Raw genomic sequence first — 18,218 nt, forward strand, 5'->3', positions numbered from 1 at the left:
CCCCATTGCCCCCGCACCCCGGGCGGCCACCGTGGGAAGTGTCGGGGTGTGAATCAGGTTGTGCCACCCCATGTGGCATCACCCACACAGGGCACAGCCGCCCCGCGCTCCCCTTCCGGTGACTAACCCCGACTCGGGATGCAGCATTCCCAAGGACGGCTCCCCAGCCCCATAGGGAAGCCCGGGAGCCAAGGAATGGCATCCTATGCCTCGGTTTTCCCCCCGCCGCTGTCGCCGCAGCGCATTCCCTGCCGTCTCCCTCTTGCGGGAGGAAGGCGCAGGGCAGGGCCCGCGAGGCCGAAGCATGAGGAGGAGCGCGGAGGTGCCGAGCCTCATCCGCGCCTCCCGGGCGGGATAACGCTCCCATTCCCGGCTGCACGGAATGGGGCGGCYGGCCACAATCCGGGTGCTGCGGATCCAAGGGGACATCGGGCACCGCTCGATGCTGCTCCAGGAGCGAAGCTGGGCAGGGCAATGAGACGGATGCACCAAGAATCCATTTGATTTTTGCTCTCTGAGGCCACCAAGCGCAGGCAGGAGGAGAGGGGRACACGAGGGGACGCCAGCGCCTTAGTCCTGGTTTCTAGGACAGCGCAAGAGTTTGCATTTAACCGCCCCGATCTCCAAGGAGCTGGAGCCTCCCTTTATTTAGAACCGCTTCCCCGTCTCCGCAACCTCTTTTCTGCCGCTGGGGAAGGCAGGCACAGATCCGACGGCCGGGTTCCGCGCTCGGAGCGTTCCCAAAGCCAGGGGCCGGGAGCRGAAGGACACGGGCGCTGGCGGCGAGCCCGGCACCACCACACAGGCAGGCACTGATGCTTTCTGCTTTTATTCAATTAATGCAGCAATCTATACAAGAGGAAAAAAAAATAATAACAATGAAATCATGAAATTCCAAACCCTGACAGAGAAGAACCAAATTCTTCCTAAGAACCAGCCAGAATTAAAAGATTCCCCCCACGTCGGACTGTACATAAAATAATCTCTGCCCCCATTTACAGCGTTTCACACAGTACTTTTTGTATCCCAAACTTCAGAACTGTACAACTTTGTTACAAACCACGCTTTTTCCTAGGAAAAGCTTACAGAAAAAAATATTGCCACTTTCTTTTCTTTTTTTTATTTGTAACAACAGAAAAAAATTAGAATCTTTAAAAAAAAAAAAACCAAAGCTAAAGTGAGCCAGAACTGGTAAGTGTGGACAAGGGAGCGGGAAGGGGCAGACACATTCGCTTCTCAGCCTAACCCTTCTTCTCCACCTTCAATGGGGAACTAGCTGCGTTTGGCATAAAAAGGACTTTTTGCCCCAAAAGGTGGGTGCAAAACTCAACGCTCAGGCCCAGCTCTGCCATCGTCGAGGCGCTGCAGCCGTTTGGAGCCGCGGGCCGGGGCTCGGCCAGCGCCGCGGTTGGAGCGAGGGCGGCTGGTGCCGGCTCCGTGGGCTCCTCATCCGCGGAGCCAGCTGAGATCTTGGCAAAGGAGGCGGCTTCCCATAAGGAAGCGGCCTCTGGGTGCCAGGCCTCTGGGTGCCAGCTCGTGTGTGCGTCACGGCTCTTACCAAGGGCTGGACGGGAGGTGAGCAGGCGGGGAGGGCCGGCGGCGGCCACCGGCATTTTCCTGCCGCGTGCCATCCGCCCAGGCACAGCGGAAGTCGGCTCCGGGAATCCGGCCGCCTCAGCAAGGCAGGGATTTGCTTGCGGGCGCTGATCCGGGCGCCGCTCCCTTGCCAGCTCACCCCTCTCCGCCCCGCAAACAGCCCTTCCTCCTCGTGCCACGGTCAGGTGGAGCCCACGCGAGTTTCCATTTGATCACCGCGTCTTCCCAAGACGCAGGCAAAGGCAACAAAGCCAAATTCCTCCCTTTGCAAAGAGGGCCCAAGCCCTCGCCTACCTCCCGGTTTCTTAGGAAAGAAAAGTTCTTCCGCGGTGTGGGGTGCGCGGGGCTCTGCGGGAGCTGCGGCTGGTGCTCTGGGCAGGTTACACGGGCTACATGCGTGGAGCGCACGGGGAGGAAGCGGCACCGGAGCGGAGCTGCCTCCTGTCYGCCCTGCCCTCGTGTCCCCCGCCTGCGCCCAGGGCCCCCCGGGGACACAGACGGGACAGATGGAGCAGACAGGGGGACACCAGCATTCCGAGCTGTGGGTTTGCCAGGCAGGTTGCGGTGGGAGATCGAGACRCCCGGGGCCACGTGAAAAGCGTTATCTTCTGCTTTGGAATCAAGGTTTTGCTCTGATGTGGTTCAGTGCAAAAGTTAAAAAAAAGAAACCATGTATCTACACATATACATACGTGTGTGTGTGTATATATATTTATAAAATGTCTGTACAAGTGGGGAAAACGGCCTGCCTACGTACCGGGGCCTCCCAGCCCGCGAGACGCTTTGGGCCAGCCCCGCTGTGTCCCCCTCTCTCTCCAAGGATTCGAGGCCCGAGCAGTCAGTCGGCAAACTGAAAAGGCAGCGCAAGAGAAGCGAGCGCGAGCCCGGGACACGGCTCGGCCCGGCCCCGGGCCGAGGAAGGCAGGGCAGAGCGCCCCAACGTGCCACGCAGAACAAAACCACCACCCACGCAGGCTGCGGCGAGGCCACGGTTTGCGCCCGCCTCGAGGAAGGAGCGCGGGCACGCGGCAGTGGAGACGCAGCCAAGAGCCATCCCGCGGGATCGCGGCGATGCCGTCGCCTCGGGAGCTGGGGAAGGGGCCCCAAAGGGGCAGGCTGCCCCCRCTTTCACCAGCGTACAGTATTATCCGTATTGCAGAGGTAGGCTTAAGGAGGAGGAGCGGGGGGAGAGGAGAAGGGCGGGCTGCGCGTGGGCACCKCCGACGGAGCGGCCAACGCGGCCACCAGGCACCGAGCGGGTGGCGACACTGACGCCCCAGGACACGGGCCCCTCTTGGGACACAKCCAGACAGGCAGCCGGGAACAGCCATTCCCAGGCATCCTGCTGGGGCCCCAGCTTGCCAAGGATGTTTTCGGATGGCGCCGCAAAGAGGCAAAGGGATCGATGCTCCCTGCCGCTGCTCTGCCCGCGGGGGAACGCCAAGCTTCCCGAAACAGGGATTCCACAGCCAAGAGCTGGCCTGGATTCTCTGCAGCAAGCGAGGAGGGCAAGGAACATCCCATGCTAAGCGCAGCCTGAAAATAGCTTCTCTTTTAGAAAACARAGCAAAAGCACGAGCGTCCAGACCTGTGTGCAGAGGGGGCCGGGAGGCTGCTCYGAACGCGCCGAGTTCTCAGGCGGGAAGGCAAGCGGAGCAGCGGGGACCAAGGGCAGGGAGCGAGGGCCTCACGCACGAAACCTCCCGAGACGGCAGCGACTTCCAGGGCCCTGGCAGCGACGCGGCGGGAGCCCAACGCGCCCCAGACGCTCCCTGGCCGAGCGGCGGTGCTGCGGGATCGACGCCTGCGCCTCCTCTGACCGAGTTCCTCACGACAGCAGCAAACCGGTTTCAAAATATATTACATCTTTTTATTGCCAAGCGTGCAGACCATGAAGTGTGGGGAACACAATGCTACGGAAAACTACATTTTGAAGGAAGGCAAAGCAGTAAAAATTATTTTAAAATAAGACTACCCCTTATGACTGCCAACACTTGGGTTCAAAGAATCAACTYGAAGTTTCTTAAAAGTAGGGTTCTAAATATGGTGTTGGGCCCCAAGCTTTGAAAACACCGGGAACTTCAGGCCAGGGTAACACAAACCAGCTGGGAGGAGAAAAGCAAGAAGGGAGCCCTTCTCACATTAACTCCCCAGGGCCAAAAGCCTGATTCTTCTCAGCATTTCCCGCAGCATCCAGAAGACTCCGCCCCAGGAAAACACTCCAAGGGGGCACGCAGCCCTCTGCCGTGCGAGCTGCGGGATACACCGGAGCTGACGTTCCCTCCTGGGCCAAACCGGAGCCTTGTACCGCCCTACGGCGTCCCCGGAACCGGCCCTGGTGGGAAGGAGCGTGGCCGAGCTGCCCAGCAGCCCGGAGGCCACAGCCGCTCCCTGCTCTGTTCCAGGGGCTGGGAAAACAGAGCAGGTCCCTCGGGCCCGGACACTGGTGCCTCAAGCTGCTCCGCCTGGCAGGGGACCGCGGGCCTGTCCCCCGCGCGGTCAGGACAGCGCTTCCAAAGGGGCGCCAGGGCGGGCACGGCGTTTGCCCTGCATCTCCTCACTCCAGCAAGCAGCTCGTGTCCAACRCGCTCACTCACACAGCAGTCCCTGCGCTCCCATACGGACCCCAGGTCCCTGCCAGACCCGCCTGGAGGAAGCCAGCCAAGACACCGGCCTTCCTCCGTCCCCCACCAAAACACATCCCTGCTCAGCGCAGCACTGAGAAGCCAGAGTCCAGGTACATTCCTCGTGGAGAGGGCGCTGCAGGGACACAAGGCTGTGAGCCCAAGCTGGCTTGCAAACAGGGACTGGAAGTCTACGGCGTTTAAAACTGGTACTAAAGTGCAACAAAAATGTCCTAAACCTTTTGTAATCAATTGCAGAGGAAGGGTCTGCAAAGCTTCCAACTTCCAGTTACCGTAGGGCACCYTGAAAAAAAACAACCTAACAACAACTAGGTAAGAGCAGACCGAGGAGCCCTTTGGTGAAGCAAGAAATACGAGGCCACCACAGAGAATTTCAGCTCCTGGGGTCAAACATCATATTTAGAACATCTGAAAAGGAAGAAAGTTAAAGCAAAAAACAAAAATACAATTCTTGAATCTTGCGCAATGAAACACTTAAACTTTTTGGTGTTTTCAAAAAGGAAAAAAAAAATCCCAACAGACAGCCTGGCACAACGTTATCTGCTTCCTAAGGGAGAGATGCCCATTTGACCCATGACTCAGGACACCATGTGCACTGGACATGTTCCATCCTTCCGTATGTCTCAGCATTCCTCCATTCATAAAAACAAATTGCTAGATCCTTCCTGTTCATTCTTCAGCCTGAAAGGAAAAACCAAAACTGAAGCTAGATGGAAAATAGCCAGAGGGAGGAGAAATTTTTCACAGACTGGAGGCCAATCTCATCAGCAACGTGAGCCTGGAACGCGCATTCCTCAATGTCGCCTCATTTTAACTTTCCTGGCTGGACTGCCATCCTCCTCCTCTTCATCACAGTCCTCCGTGTATTCGTAAGACCTTCGCCAATAGTTCTCAGAGCTGAAGTTGCTCCGTCTCCTATGTTTTGGTAAGAGGACCGAGCGCCTGTTCTCTTCTTTATCCATTTCTAGAATCCGCGGCCTAAGGAAAGACAATGAGAGAGAGGSGGAGTAAGAGCACAAATCCAGGGAGGGAGGAAGAGCACAAATCCACGTCCACGTTTTCCTCTCGACACTGCGCTCTGGGTGCTCAGCTGGCAGACAGACCCCCCCACCCCTTCTTAAGGGCAGTTTAGGACCCCAAGACACATTCCTTGCACAGAAAGGTCCGTGTTTGTGTCTCTCCTTTAACCCGCCAACATGTCTGTAGGTCRGCTCAAACAACAGCTCCAAACTCCTTTGTCCTCTCGCCAGTTCTCTCCGACATTAGCGCAGCCCGGCCAGTATTTCTGCAAAGCTGCCTCTGTTCTCACTTCACACTAGGACAGCTCASACAGCATGAAACGCTGCACAAACCGCTTATCTTATTCTAGGCAGAAACTCCCGAGTTCCTCTAACACGCTGCTATCTGATATCAGTGCTATTGTTATATCATCTTGGAGGATTTTAGGCCAAAGGAAAGAAAAATGCTTCTTAATGGTCCTCATGGCTTCCATATACACAGAGGCCTGTGCACAGCCCCCCTGGATGAGGTTCGTGTCCCCCATCTCYTCCACATCAAGCTGAGAAGCTGTTCTCAGGCGCTGTCCTGCATGGAGGGAAGTTCTCATTTCTAGGCCAGCCTCTCTTCTCGCTCTGCGTTTCCAGCCCGAGTTCTGGWGAATGAGCACTGCTCATGACCACGAAACCCCCCGCCCTCCTCCCTCGCTGGGACAGGCTGAAACAAGGGCTGGGACTGTGCAGCAGCCAAGGCCCGGGCCTGAGCCAGCCCTTGGGTTTACAGGACGCGAGCAGAATGCGGTCGCCCTCCTCGGGAAGCCTCGGACGTTAGAGAATACCAGAAACGCTGCGTGACAGCTCAGATCTCAGCTGGCAGATTTGCTATCGCTCATGGTTACCAGTGCATTCATACAGAGAGCAAGGTAGTATTTAAACACTGCTCTTAAACGGAGCCTTGCTCCGTAGCTCCCAAACCTCAGCAAGGAGCTGCTTCAAGGTCAGGCTTATGCATTCGTGCAGTCTGGTTACACTAAAACAAACAAACAGAAGATCCACATGCAGCCCTAAACCCAAAACAGGTCTGAGAAGCTTCCCAAGAAGGTCTTCACCCTTCCTGGTTAGCAAAATCCCACATTCTCTCCACAGACTAGTTCCATAATGTGCTTCACCACAGCTGCACAGGTTGCCTGGCAATAGAGGTCAAAAATAATTAGCTGCAGGGAAACTATTGTTCTGAATGACTGCATTTATCGGGAGCTGGCCAAATCTATTGCTTCTTCATTATGCCACTCACAGGATAAACAATGTAAGCTGCTTACAGCCAGAGCTTAGTCTCCACGAGCCTAGAAGGAACATATAAAGAATCCCAGCCAAATACAACAGACCGGAGCGGCACAGAAAGTGCCTGGGAGGTCACTCCAGGTAGGATCAGACAGAAGCATCASAGCTCCCAGCAAAGCGGGGCAAAACAGGGTGTTTTAAATGCAATGTTCAGCCTCTCTTACTAGAGACCAGGAACCTCAGAGGTGTCAGGACCTAGGGGGCCATCCAACTTTGCCCTTAGGGAAGATCTTCCTACCTGTGGGCAGCATCAGGATCTGCTTTGCGATGGGACCGCTTTGGTTTCAGGATCTGGTCCCTGTTGCTTCCTGACAGGCGGTCAGAGGTGTAACCTGGTGGCAACACAGAGCTACTCAGCGATTTTGTTTCCAATCGAGGTGCATCTAGTCTTGTTCTGCAAATATTTAAAGAGAGAAAAAAATGCAAAGAGTTTCTGGAGAATCGCTACCATGCTGCAGTAGACATTTATCCTGAATGYACTGACGCCCAACCCTCAGTCCCAGCCACACAGCTCAGAAAGACGGTCAGGAATATGACACTCAACAGCAGCACAAACAGCAACTTTCTGATATTTAACTTTAACCTCTCCTGTCTTGGTTGGAGGGAAGCTGAGGGCTTTGGGGTCAGTGTAAGGCACAAGGTGAACCTGGAAGGGCAAGCACGGTGCTGAACTCGCTGCAGTCGCCGTCATGGGACACGGAGCAGTGCTAGAGCCCCCTGTGAGATTCCATAATTTGCAACTCCAGGTAAGCCACCCGGGAGACGCACTGCAAAACCCACCATCCCCTCCAACAGGAATAAACTGCTTCTACTTCCAATCTCCCTACACTCGGGAAGCCTCACGGGCGTCACGCGCTTCCCAGTTTGGCTAGGAAAGAGGTTTAAAATCAAGAGTCAAAGGACAAGCCACGAAGACGTCTTGCTAGCAGGAGATGCCCGCTGTCCCTTCCAACACCCCTGCACAGTCTCACACGGGAATAGAGACAGGTTAAAGCTACACCAGAAAAAGCACAGCCCACCCCAGGGCTGAGCTGCCTCCCTTGCTGGCTGTGGCCAACAACCTCGACACCCACAGGGGAAGAGGCAACAGGCCAAGCACCAAGCGGGCGGCAGGAARGACCACTTGCCAGCAGAGCATCTTCTAGCACCACGTCCAAGCGCAGCGCGGTTACCAGGCTCAGTTTGAGGCAGYGCTAGAGGCTCTTTCCAAAGGCAGAGAGAAGTCTAAGCACCACCAAATTAGAGCAAAAGGGGGTGCCCGTGTTTCAGAACAGCAAATTTCAAGAGGATCAAGCCATTTCCTGGAGGGAAAGTAGTCTGATGCTTCTCTAGCCTCACTCCAAGGARTTAGGGTGAACACCTAAGAAGTTGGGGTTCGAGAGGGGATGGAATCTCCTCTTTTGCTCTGGCCTTGAATTTTAGTATTTGTAGAAGTTTCCACCTGAGMAACCCAACCTAACGCCCTGTTAGGAGGCACCTGCTGGTACCAAGCAAGCTTCCTCTCTGCCATTCCCACCTGGGCAGCCCATTCCGTTAACAGAGCAGCTCCTGGACCAGCAACAACAGCTGGGCACCGCAGCCCGAGCGTGTCCAGGACACCAGAAATAAGAAACACTCCCGCAGCCCCCAGGCTGGAGTCCGTGGCTGCCCGCGACGCGCTCGCACGGAGCWGTGCCCAGGACTGCACAGAGCCCAGCTGAGCCACCACAGCACTGCAGATGCTGCCCTAGTCGAGCTGGGGCTTAAGCACCTCCCAAACATGATGACAACTATAGGCCTGAAGTGAAGAAAACCGTCAAATGGGCTGCAAGGGCAAGAGAACACAACCAAGAGCAAGACAGATACGAGCTACAGCAGCAGGTATTAGAATCAACTATCCTAAATGGAGAGGAAATTACCTACAAAAGTTCTAGATGAATAAAACAGGTCCCAGGTGTAATGGCTTACAARGAAGTGCTTACAAATGGCATCCCAAGACCTCTAAAATGACTTTCAAGATCGCTCGGATAGGTCTCGTTTCCRTCCCCACCTCCCACGTTACCTCTTTCAGCATCTCTCCGAACCAAGAGCATCRTTCCTTCCTCTCATCCCCCAGCTCAAAGCGCTCCCAAACCTCACTGGCTCCCTGCAGCCCTGCACTCTGGCACGCAGGAAACACTGTAAACATCACCCCACTACAGCCCTGAAGTGTTTATGACCTACACACTGCTCCTGAGCACCCTGCAAATGCAGCCACTGCTCCAGCACACGCAGCTCTGCTGTCCTGCTGCCGTGAGCACAAACCGCTTCCAGGGCCCCACGTCTGGAGCAGGGGCAGCTTCCGACCCAAATGCCCAGCCTGACAGCCTGTCCAAGCCAAACAGCTCCGCTCGTGACTGCAGCCAAGGGTGTCATTCTGTCACCCATCAGATCGGACCCCGCCTGGAGAGCTCGGGGCTGGCTCTTACCAACACGATGTGGAAGCGTTTTCTGAGGCTGCTGGCTGCTCCGMGTCTCTCGTGCTAGCTGACTACTAGGGGAAGTTGCTGCTTTCTGRGTTGCATAACATCCCATTTAAGTCTGCGCGAGTCGCATGATCCGTGGCTAGGGAATGGCATTCCCCAGAGCAGGGCTCGCTCCAGGGATGCGAGCGCACACAAAGGTCCCCACATGTGCACACGGGGCTGGCAGGGAGACGGCCTCTGTTCCCGGGACAGGCAGCAATTAATAAGCTCTGTTGGCAGCAGACCTCACCCTTGGGCAAGYAGGATTTGCCATGGACTCACCAGGGCTGCTGGCTACAGAGATTACACAGAAATAATTACGAGAGGTTCCATTTGGCTCAGAGAAAAATCTTGCTGTGGTTTCAACGAGCCTGCCGGTCCCCCCATCCCATCGGTGCCCACACGAGGCCACAGCCCATTGCACACCGAGGAGATCAGGGTCCTGCAGGGCAGGCAGGAGGTCTCATTGCCACGAAGGGAGAGCTCAGCACACACGACCAGCGTGGCTCTGCTAGCAGGGCTCCCTCACCCTACAGCCATCACTAGCTCAGCCACATCAGACTTACCCGGCTAGATGTTTGCCCAGTTTCACTTTGAGGGCAGTCAGGCCACAATGAAAGAACTAAACATCCCCAACCTACAGAGGCTGATGAAAGTAAGAGATAGAGCCAGTTTAAACACGCACGTTACATATCCAACCAGTGTGGGGAGCTTCATTTAGCCTTGTCCATCTTTTCCAGGAAACTACTTCACGTCGTAGGCCAGGTAGCTCAACCACCCCAAAGTCCAACAAAGACAGCTTATTCCARACACCTCCCACTGCACGACTTGAAGATGCCTTCCACTGGGCTAAGCAGCACCCCACGACTTTGGCTGCAATAACCAACAATTAAGAGCCTTCCAGGTCTCATTACAAGCCTCTCACCTTAAGCCCAGCGTGGCAATAACCAGCTATAGGGTGGTTTGGTTCCCATCCTACTCCACCGTTGCCACATCTCATCGTGGGTCTGTGCTGACTTTGCCAGCCTTGTGCCTCAGGGCTGCTGGTTTCCTGCTTTAGTTTCACGGGCCTCACTAACCACACATCCACCTCTGCCTTTGGGCCCCGTGTTCCCAACGTTGCCAGACTTGTTTGAAACCAACTAAGCTGACCAAAAGCTCAGCAAGTCTGAACCGAGCCTGCCTGACCACTAGTCTTATTTCAATCTGGGCTAAAACCTGCAGCTCTGTCACCGGGTCCATGTTTTCATCTAGGTTTACAAAGGTTTAGAGTACTCAAGTCACAGGTTTTCACTTACAAAAGAGAGTCTTGACACCAGTATTGCTGTTAACACCTTCTAAGGCACAATCAACAAGGGTTAATGTGTGGCAGCCGTGTATTTTGTAATCTGCTAGTAAAAGAAATCGGGGTGCAAGGGCATTTAAGGGTACAAACAAGATTATATGGAGCAGTTTGGGGTGAGGTTTGCTGTTCATTTCCACTCTGGAAAGCTGTGGAGAGAGCAGCTGGTGAAATGCCATCGGCTGAGCAAACACTGCACTCCCAGAACAGGCGGTGGGGGATGCACCTTACAGAACTAGTCRCTCCTTCCCAACAGCAACTCAGAAAATAAGCTCTGTAACCTCATGGTTAAATTTGTTATATCCATTTGACTTCAAAAACTGCCTTTTCTCCCCCTCCACAGGAAATGCAAGCCATGCTACTAAGAAAATCACATCTGCCCTAAAGAAGGCTCTTTATCACAAGCTACAACTTCTAAGGATGGTCCAGACAACTCAGAGCATGTGGAAATCATATGATGAGGCACCTGAATGAGCCCAAAACAGAAGTGCCTGAAACCCTAGCTGTTTACAGAGGTAGGCAGCCAACACAAGCCAGGAGTTTGGATGTTAACAGTGCTTGCAAACCCAGACATTACAGGGAAGGGCTGCTGCACAGAGCCAGAAGTGAGAAGTCATTAATTTTGTAGCAACAAGTTCAACCTACTTCCTACCTGCCAAGCAATRGGTATGGCGAGACACAGGCAACCAACAGAGGGGGATCCAATTAAGATTTAAAACCAACAARGCATATTTACAAAGAAGGTAGTTTCAAAGAGATGCTTGAAAGTCACTTAAAAAAAGGCACATTCAAGTTCCTCCCACTGTCCAGGGGGCTTCAACACTTACTTTCGAAGGATGATGACAGCTCTTCTCTCCTTGATGTCCTGTGGTCGAATACAGTGTGTAATTTCATCAGCCGCATAGCCACTGTCAAGGAAAACAAAAAGCCACTGTGAGCAGGATGACAACCAGAGGCAGAAAGTGGTTGCCAGCCTTGACAACTCCGTTTGGCCAGTCATTTCCTAGCTCCCACCATGAATTCCTATTCCAAATGCTGCACAATTCCTTCGCTGTGCAGTAGCCAGACGTGCAGGAAGAAAGAAACTTCAGGAAAGAATGAGGACAGTCAGGCCTTCTGTCTCGGGGTTTAATATTTTTCTTTTTTCACCTACCACATCATTGTTAATTAAAACATGGAGAAAACAAGCTTATGAAATGTAAATTCAGTCAATTCATTTAGGGACACTTTTATGTTGCTCCAAAGGATCTCCTCACAAGTGTCACCAAGATAAAGTCATTTATTGTCATTAAGGGGCACAGCATGGCCAGACGGGTACTGGAGCCATTAGACCCCGCCACAATCTGAACCCACCGTGGTGCCCACAGCAGACAGGAGAGGGTTTGTCCTTGGTTTCAGGCCTGCAAGCCAAGCTGCACCTCTGAAACCTGCACGCCCCAGAGCTTCCAAGGGCTTGAGGCAGCTCCTCAGGCTGGCGATTCATACAGCGCATGCGGCAGCACRTTTGGGTGCAAGGGATGCCTTTATCTGCTTGAAATTTCTAGCGGCTGGGGAGAAATCCCAGGCAGAGCAGGGCCCCAGCTCTCTGGAACACACAGGGATCATTTCTCCCGGCTGCCTCTTGCTAAGCACAATTCCCAGGGCCTGACAGAGCACACAAGAACGCGGCCTCAGGCTCCATGGGAGCTCATGGGAAGCGGCCATCACACCTGCCGGATAAACCCTCCCTCCTGGAGAGGAGCTTCCGCAGGAACGTGTCCCCTCAGACCCGCATCCCCTCCGTACGGATGCTAGCGAGCAAGGTCTGGCGACACGGGCCTGCCCTCTGGCTGCTGCTCCTCTCTCGCAAATCACCGCTCTCAAAACAGACGAGATTTCCCCTGACATGGGGGAAAGGGAAGTTAGCCGCCTTCGGAGCCTCCCGAAATGGCCGACGATGGGAAGAACCTCAGAGGGCACCCGAGTGCCGACTGCCGGGCAAGGGCAGGCTAGAGGCTCCCACCCTGCTTTAACCAAAGCAGAAACCGGGTGTCCCAGAGAGCTGCCGGTTGCGGATGGAGCTTCCCGCGGGCAGTCCCGCCTCGCACCGCGGCGGGGACACGTTTCACTTGGGAGACCAGCCCTCGAGCTCGGCAGTGCCTCCGGACACTCTTTCCTATCGGGAAGGCTCTGCTCTCGCGGCTCTCCCCACCCGCCGGCCTGAYGGGGAAGCCGCTGTTTGCGGGAGGCTGTGCTGCCGCCGAGCCGGCATCCCGGGATCGCGGTCGCTGTTGCCGCCATCCCCCCGGGACACCTGGGGCTGATCACAGGTCCCTCCTGGGCGTGGGACCGTGTTCCCTTTATCTGCTTAGATAACTCACCCACTCACCTAGAAATGCACCTGCACTCACTCCAGGACAGATTTACTGCTCGGAGAGGAGAGGTAAGCATCTAAGGGCTGACAGTTAAACAGGGGGATGTTGCCCTTCTCCCCCATGACACTGCAGAACAAGACAGTGTTACGCAMAGGGGGTTATCATAACGCTCTATTATGTTCCAGAAACCTCTGCGTCAAGCTCCAGCAAATTCATGAATATCCCCCGYGTTAACATTCACCTCGACGTGTCCTCAGGGACACCCTGAAGCTCCTCGAGACCCACGCTCTGCAACGCGACGTGTCAGCCAAGCCCCACATTCTCTCCCCCCRGTCTGGAGCCTCCTTTCCAGCTCAGTTTCCAACCAATGTTAAACGAAACCTGTGGCCCACACGCACGTGGCTGGTACCAAAGCCCCTCACGGGCACCCACCAGGCAGCCTCCATGTCTCCCTTTGAGGAGAAAACTCAGTTTGTGCTGTGTCAAACACACGACAGGGTCCCACCGCACGGTCCTGCCACCRCATGGGCGCCAGGCACGTTCTTTTGTCACATCCCCTTGCTCAGCTCCGTGCCAGCATAAACTTCTTGTCTGCCACCTGGCCTCGGCACACACGGACGATGGCCAAGTTCACAGGGCAAAGAAACAGAGATTACGTTTTTGCCCAGAGAACAAAAGCAAAGGGCAGGATGGGGGGTGACTGAGGCTCCCTTAAGGAAAACCCTAAGCATACTTCTTATGAACACCTGAGTAGGACGTTTCTGACATGCAGAGCATTTTCCGGATGAGCAGGAGAAGATGCAGGGGTGTCCACAAGCTTTTGCTAGCAGCCCAGCCAGCATCAGTACCTCCTATCTAACCTGCTGGACCTTTCACCAGCAGCCCCCGCTCCAGGAGGCCCCTTTCTCTGCCCAGAACAGCTCATCTGCACTGGCACACACAGAGCTTCCTCTGTGCCGAGGCACCTACAGYTTTTTCTGAGGGTTCAGACTTTTCCAGAAAAGTGCCTAATGCAGGCAGGTGTGGAGATATCCCCCTCTCTGGGAAGAAAGCAGGCTCATCCTCCAGAGAGCGCAGCCAGCTCTGATTACACCATCAGGCATCCCTCTAGACACCAGGAGACACAAACATCACGATGGTTCCACTGCTATTATAAGCAACGGGGAGTAGATCTGTTTTCTTCCTAGAGTGCTTACCAGCTTCGGAAGAAAACTCCATATGGTGCACAAGCTCCCAGAACATCAGGAATTTCACCTTTGGTAATTTATTCCGCTGCCCGACTGCAACCTAATCAATTATTTCCAACCACGGTGCCAAGAATGCAGCCTTCAGCAGTTAAACAAAAGCCCAATGGCTCCAAAGACCTGTTCCCTACAGCAGTGGCCACAGGACATGGTCCAGCACAGCGTAATCTCTCTGAAACTGTGTGCCCCTGGGTGCCTTTGGGTACTCTTCACTTCTCTTTTCTGGGAGCAGCAATACTAAACAGTAGTTTGAGATCTAAGGAAGATTTGACAGCAAGTTTGATACAGGTTCAGTGCTTGCAAACACCACAGGCTGTTTAACAAAAAAAGAAAAACACTCCTGTTTACTCTGRGGTTTAGCCTGCAGCATCCTTTATACATGTGCCACAAGGCATTTTACTGACGACTGGTATTCTGTCAGGGAAAAACCTGAGCCTGTCCCTGAGGGGACAGAGGACATAGAGCTAYGGGAGGAGCACAGCGCGTGGGGCTGCAGGCAGCAGCAAAGGTGGAAGGATGATTTTGAATAGAGGACCAGGACACACACCCTGCACAGAGCTGGAGACATGGGCAAGGAGAGGGGCAGCACTGCCTTTAGCAGCTCCTCACAGCAGCAGAGCAGCTGTGGCTACCCTGGCTTCCCCAAAAAGGAGCTGTGCCAGGAGCAGCCACTGCCCCAGCAACACTGGAATCAGACATTGCACACATGCCATTTCTATCTGCGCCGCTTCCGATCTCCAGGGCAACTGCCTGCAGCAACTGTTTACTGGGAGGAGAAAGAGCCAAGTTTGGAGAGTTGACTTAAACACCACCAAGAGCTCCATACCAGACACACAGCACCGAGAGCCTATGGAAGGGCTGCCGGGCTCCCCTCTGCTCTCCTGGGATCTCTCAGGTTAGAGGYGGGTCAGGAGATGCCTGGAGTTGAGGAACTCCTACCCAGCCAGGATCATATCAGCGCAAAACAATCACTTTGGCAGAATCTCTCTTAAGTGAGTGCTAAGTATCTGTTAACCGCTGCACTGAAATTGAAATAATCTGCATTTTAAAGTCTATTATTTGCTGGAAAAAAGAACATCTTGTTGTAGATTAGGCTAGTGGGTCAGTCAAAAACAATAGTTCTATTTAGGCATTAAAATATATATATATATATATATTTATTTATGATTGCCTTGCACACTAATAAACTGATTATGACACCCACATAGCACTGGCACAAACCCCACCCCGAAGGTCAGGAGGAAACTCCTCTCCAATTCCGGGAAGCTTCAGGCAACTTCCTTGCTCTTCCCAGTGTTCTGGGTAAGGAGTGAGGATAAGAGATCCGATAACAGGCTTATCTTGTTCTGGAGCAGAGGAAAGGGCCTGGYACTCTTACCCAAACTGTGGCTACTCTGCTGCTAAGTCTCAATCCGCCCTCAAAGCTAAAGGCCGGAAAAGTTTTCTTAGTTATGCTGCGAGTCAGACTACGGACGTGCCCCTGCATTAACTGCTCTGCCAGAACGCTCCGAGGCAGGAGAATATCCTCACTGCTGCAAAACAACCACTGCAAGGACAGAAAGTACCACTMGTTAGTTACTCACAGCCACCTTGGGAAAGGCAGGCGTTCAAACCTCTCCCAGGGAGAAGAGGGTACAAAGTTTTCCTCCTCGTTTCTAAGGGGAAGTTGTGGACCAGAACTGGGAGCCTGTCTGCAGCAGGCTCCATCTCTGGAGTCAGCAAAATGACACATCACGTTGCTCCCTCCCAGCCCTGTTTTATGAAATCAGTTCTTGACCTCTGCCCTTCTCCAGCACCCACCAGGCCCAGCCAAATTCACCAGGGGAAGAGTTCTTCAGCTTCATATGTGAGCTCCTCTTGCTCACGTATCCATCTGCAGTCCCGCTCACCCCTCACTAGTCTAGACAAGTTACCTAATGCAGGGGGTACTGCAAGGATTAGTTAATGTTTGTGCAGCTTTTCAGAGATAAAAGCTACGCGAGATCTAAGCATTTATTATTGATGCACCAGTCAACGGTGCAACGGTGTGCGTATGCGGGGGGGAAAATTCCTTCCCGAACCCTGCAGCGATCACTTTACAAGGCAAACACAGGATTGTGTTACGGCCAGGGAGCCCTGAAAACTGGCCTGGACATTTCCCAGTCAGGGGAAAAAAAAATAGATATAGTTGATAGTTCAGAGCACTGTTGGCAGAGCTTGGGCTATCCGTGCTCCTGGCAGGGAACGCTCTGACCTTCAGGACACCAGGGACCTGTGCTCACCAAGCCAGGCAGCCTTAGCGTTGGGTTTCTAGACCTCCATAATACCTAAAATCCCATTTTTCTTTTCCTCAAGGCCACGCAGAGCAGCCTGCCCCCCTACCTGCCTGCGAGCTCAGCCTGCACAGTGACTACCGGCACGACCAGGGAGACGGAGGGGATTAGGACACCGGTGTTTCCAAGTGCCAATCCCAGCTTTACTACCAGCTCGCTGCATGACCTTGGGCAGGTCATTCCACCTCTACAGCTCTTCCCCTGCGTGTAAGAACAGGCGTAATTCCTTGTACCTGCAACCAACACACACGGTTGCTGTGCCCTCTTTGTACGGCACTTCCAAGGGGCTGTCCCACAAGGCTCTGCACTCGGATCTCCCACAAGCGACCCACAGGTGAGGATTTAACATTCCCAATTTGCAAATCAGGAAGACCTGGCCGTTCACGCTTCCCTTCTACACTTAAGGTCACATCAGGAGTCGACGACCACGTAGCTAAGAATAGAACCCAGGAGCCCTGTCTCAATCAGCTGCTCCACTGCGACCGCTCTCGGGCACAGGATCCATTTTGTGTCTCGATGCTCGTTTTAACTGTTTACGGGAACTAAAAGCAAAGCTCAGCTCCGCACGTGGCCACGTGCAGACCACAACCTGCATGAGCCCCCTGGAGAGGGGATCACCTCTTCCCCCCCATCCCCATCCACCACGGGATTCTCCCTCAGCCTTTCTGCTGCACAGGGACCCCGCACACCTACGGACAGGCGGATCGTGCCGGAGCTGCCGTCGGAATGTGCATCCATGTGTCTCGTGATCCGCGTTACACAACCAAGTCTCAGCACATTAGCTAAACAGAGGCCTCGGCACCGCGGCGAGTTACCTGAGCACTGTGACGCTTCCTCTCTTCACCGGCAGGAACAGAACCGGCTCCGAGACCCTGATGGGCTTAAACTGGAACTTACACCCGAAGCAGAGCGCGGAGTCGCTGAAGAACGACACGGAGACGATGGGCCTCTCAAAGATATGGATGGGGTCCACGTGGGAGACAATGCAGCCCCCGGGCTGGTAGTCGTTGATCACAGCACTGTTCACAAAGCCCTCGGGGATCACCCTGTGCTCCACGAGCTTGCGGATCACCAGGTCGTGCACCCACTCCGGGATGGCATCCACCTCCCCCCGYGGGTAGAGGCGCTCCTGGCCGGGCCCCCGCCGCTGCAGCTGAGACCCGTACGTGTAGCCCTCCCCAAAGAAATACTTGTTCCGAAGAGGCGCTCGATCCACGGTGTGCTCTTTGTAGAGCCCCTTCTCAGCCCTGGACACCACGTCCTCGATGCGGGCTTCGATCTTGGCACACTCCTCCGTGCTGAAGAGACGAAGCTGGCGGATGCCGCTTTTGACTTTCCGGGCCTCCTCCTCCTCCTTCTGCTCCTCATAGTCACTGGGCTCGGAGTCGGAGTCCTCGTGGTACCGGCGCTTGCGCTCGTAGGAGGCCTCCGTGGGCTCCCGCAGGCTGCCGCCTTTGTAGCTGTCCCGATAAGGCATCATGGACTTGAGCTTCTCTCGCAGGTCCGTGTAGCCACTCCCAGCCATAGTGCGTCCGCAGCCCCCTCCTCTATGGATCTCCTGGCTGCTCTGGGCTCCGGGCCGYGGCGGGGGACGCGCAGCTGCTATTCATGGCATCCGCTGCCCTGCTGGAAGAGCCCCAGACGGGATGAGCAGCCAGCCAGGCTCCGGGACGGGCTTCCCGCCCGGCTCCCGCGCGCGGGCCGCGGCTGCAACGGGGGCTCCGGGAGCGCGGGCCGGGCCCCCCCCCAACCGGGGCTCTGCTGGGGACCCCCTTCCCCGGGCCGCAGAACGGGCAGCGCCCCCCCCCCACCGCGCGCCCGTCCCGGACTCACGGCTGCCCGTGGCGACGCGGTCCCGGCGGCGGGGCGGACGCACAAAGGTGCCGCGGCGGCGCTCACGCGGCGG

At 54.9% G+C, this 18,218-nt stretch overlaps 1 protein-coding gene across 1 annotated transcript; it reads right to left on the reverse strand.

The window, feature by feature from the left end:
* Nucleotides 1-1,763: 1,763 nt before the first annotated feature.
* On the reverse strand, nucleotides 1,764-18,188 carry ALKBH5 (alkB homolog 5, RNA demethylase). Its single transcript, XM_026054087.1, has 5 exons — nucleotides 18,146-18,188; nucleotides 17,128-17,935; nucleotides 11,230-11,310; nucleotides 6,816-6,971; nucleotides 1,764-5,219 (listed from the first exon to the last, which is right to left on the reverse strand). The coding sequence occupies exons 2-5, from the start codon at nucleotides 17,835-17,837 to the stop codon at nucleotides 5,036-5,038; spliced, it is 1,131 nt and encodes a 376-aa protein (XP_025909872.1). The 5' UTR covers nucleotides 17,838-17,935; nucleotides 18,146-18,188; the 3' UTR covers nucleotides 1,764-5,035.
* Between the last annotated feature and the right edge of the window lie 30 nt (nucleotides 18,189-18,218).

Source organism: Nothoprocta perdicaria, unplaced genomic scaffold, assembly GCF_003342845.1.
Source record: "Nothoprocta perdicaria isolate Ctin4 unplaced genomic scaffold, notPer1 scaffold_12, whole genome shotgun sequence".
Lineage (NCBI taxonomy): Eukaryota > Metazoa > Chordata > Aves > Tinamiformes > Tinamidae > Nothoprocta > Nothoprocta perdicaria.